Source organism: Vollenhovia emeryi, unplaced genomic scaffold, assembly GCF_000949405.1.
Source record: "Vollenhovia emeryi isolate VEMERY1.0 unplaced genomic scaffold, V.emery_V1.0 DF946436.1, whole genome shotgun sequence".
Classification (NCBI taxonomy): Eukaryota; Metazoa; Arthropoda; class Insecta; order Hymenoptera; family Formicidae; genus Vollenhovia; species Vollenhovia emeryi.
The window spans coordinates 314-1,903 of record NW_011959930.1 but is presented as its reverse complement, the minus strand read 5'-3'; the positions used below and the strand labels follow the sequence as shown (position 1 = coordinate 1,903).

The 1,590-nt window shown below is 43.0% G+C and overlaps 1 protein-coding gene across 1 annotated transcript; it reads right to left on the bottom strand.

Annotated features, from left to right (window-relative positions):
- Window positions 1-108: 108 nt before the first annotated feature.
- On the bottom strand, window positions 109-687 carry LOC105559714 (DNA ligase 1-like; the record flags this gene model as incomplete). Its single annotated transcript, XM_012008224.1, has 1 exon — window positions 109-687. A coding segment is annotated over exon 1 (579 nt), but the record flags the coding sequence as incomplete, so codon positions are not given.
- Between the last annotated feature and the right edge of the window lie 903 nt (window positions 688-1,590).

The following is a 1,590-nucleotide window of genomic DNA, read 5'->3' as shown; positions in this document are numbered from 1 at the left end:
CTTTCCTCCCTCCTCTCCTATTCCCTGCTCCATTTTCAACTCATCCTTCTCTTCATCCCATCTCCATAACTTTCCCTCTATCCACAACTTCATATACCCCACCCTCACCTTTAACCCTTCCCTTCTCTTCACCTCCGCTTCCTCCCTTATTAACCATTCTACTCTTCTTTCTTTTTCCGTGAGATCATCCTTTATCCACTCGTTCCTCTCCCTCAGATTTCTCTTCCCTTTCATTACCTGTATCTTATCCCTCACGTTCTCGAATCTCACCATCACCATGTCTTTTCCATCCTTATATCTCTTCCCTATTCTCTTTATCTCCTCTATTTTCGCCTCTGCTCCCGTTTCTCTTACTATCTCCTCCACTTCCTCTCTTAATCCCTCCCATCCCTCTTTCTTAGCCTTTACCCCCCTTATTATAATATTTTTCTTTTTCTCTTCTCTTTTCATCATCTCCCCCTCTATTTCCATTCTCTTTACTCTCTCTCCTATATCCTCCCACCTCCTGTCTTTCTTCTCTCCTCCTCCTACCTCCTCCTTTTTTCTCTCCCCTTTCTCTACCTCCATCTCTCTTTTCTCCTTCTCTTTATACCCCTTCAATTCCTCCTCTACCTTTTTAATTCTCTCCTTCATTTCCTCCTTTTCCTTTTTCCATTCGCTCATCATCTCCTCCATCCATCTTCTCATCTCTTTCTTCTCCTCCCTCCATTTCCTTATCTCTTCATTTATCCTCTCCGTTTCCCTTCCCTCTCTATTTTCTCCCCTCCTCTCTTCTTTCCCTTCCACTCCCTTAACTGGTGATCTTCCTACTTTCGTGCTCTTTCTAAAGATATTCTCTTCCCCTTTTTCCTCCCCCTGCCTCTCTTTCCTTTTCTCTCCTCTCTTGAACAAATCAGCTATTGGCAAACTATTTGCCCTTTCCCTTTTTTCTCTCCTTCCATCCTTACCTCTTCCTTCTTCCTACTGCCTACTTCTGTACGCTCGCCTCTCTACCCGTCTGCTTTTCTCTATGCTCCGCGCTCCTACTCCCTCTAGACTTCGACTCCCCTCTCTACCTCTCTCGCTAGTCTATGCCTACACGTGTCTGCCTGTCACTCTGCTCTTAACCTACCTTCTCCGTCCCGCTTTTCTCACCTCTACTCTATCCCTCTCGCTCCCGCGACTCTCCTCTATTTACTCTGCTTCACTCCACCCCTTCTCACGTCCACCCGTACTTCTCTTCCCTCTTTCACTACTCTACCTTTCCTAAATCCTCTCTTTTTCTCACACTCACACACCACAACACCTTTCACTCACGCTGCCGGAAACGGAAGTCCAAATTACGTACTTAATTGTTTAAAAAATGTTAAATAAATATTTTAATAAAAATCAAGTAAATAAAAATATAATATTACAAATATTAAAAATTTCAATTTTATTATAAATATATTAATTTAAATAATTAATAATTAAAACAAAGATTAAACTTGTAACGTGCCGTAAACAACGGGCACCTTCCCCACCGCGCACATTTTTCCCGGCACCGCTTCATCCCGTACCTACAACCGATTAGTATATAAGATGGCGAAAAAGCCACCGAGACACCAGTTC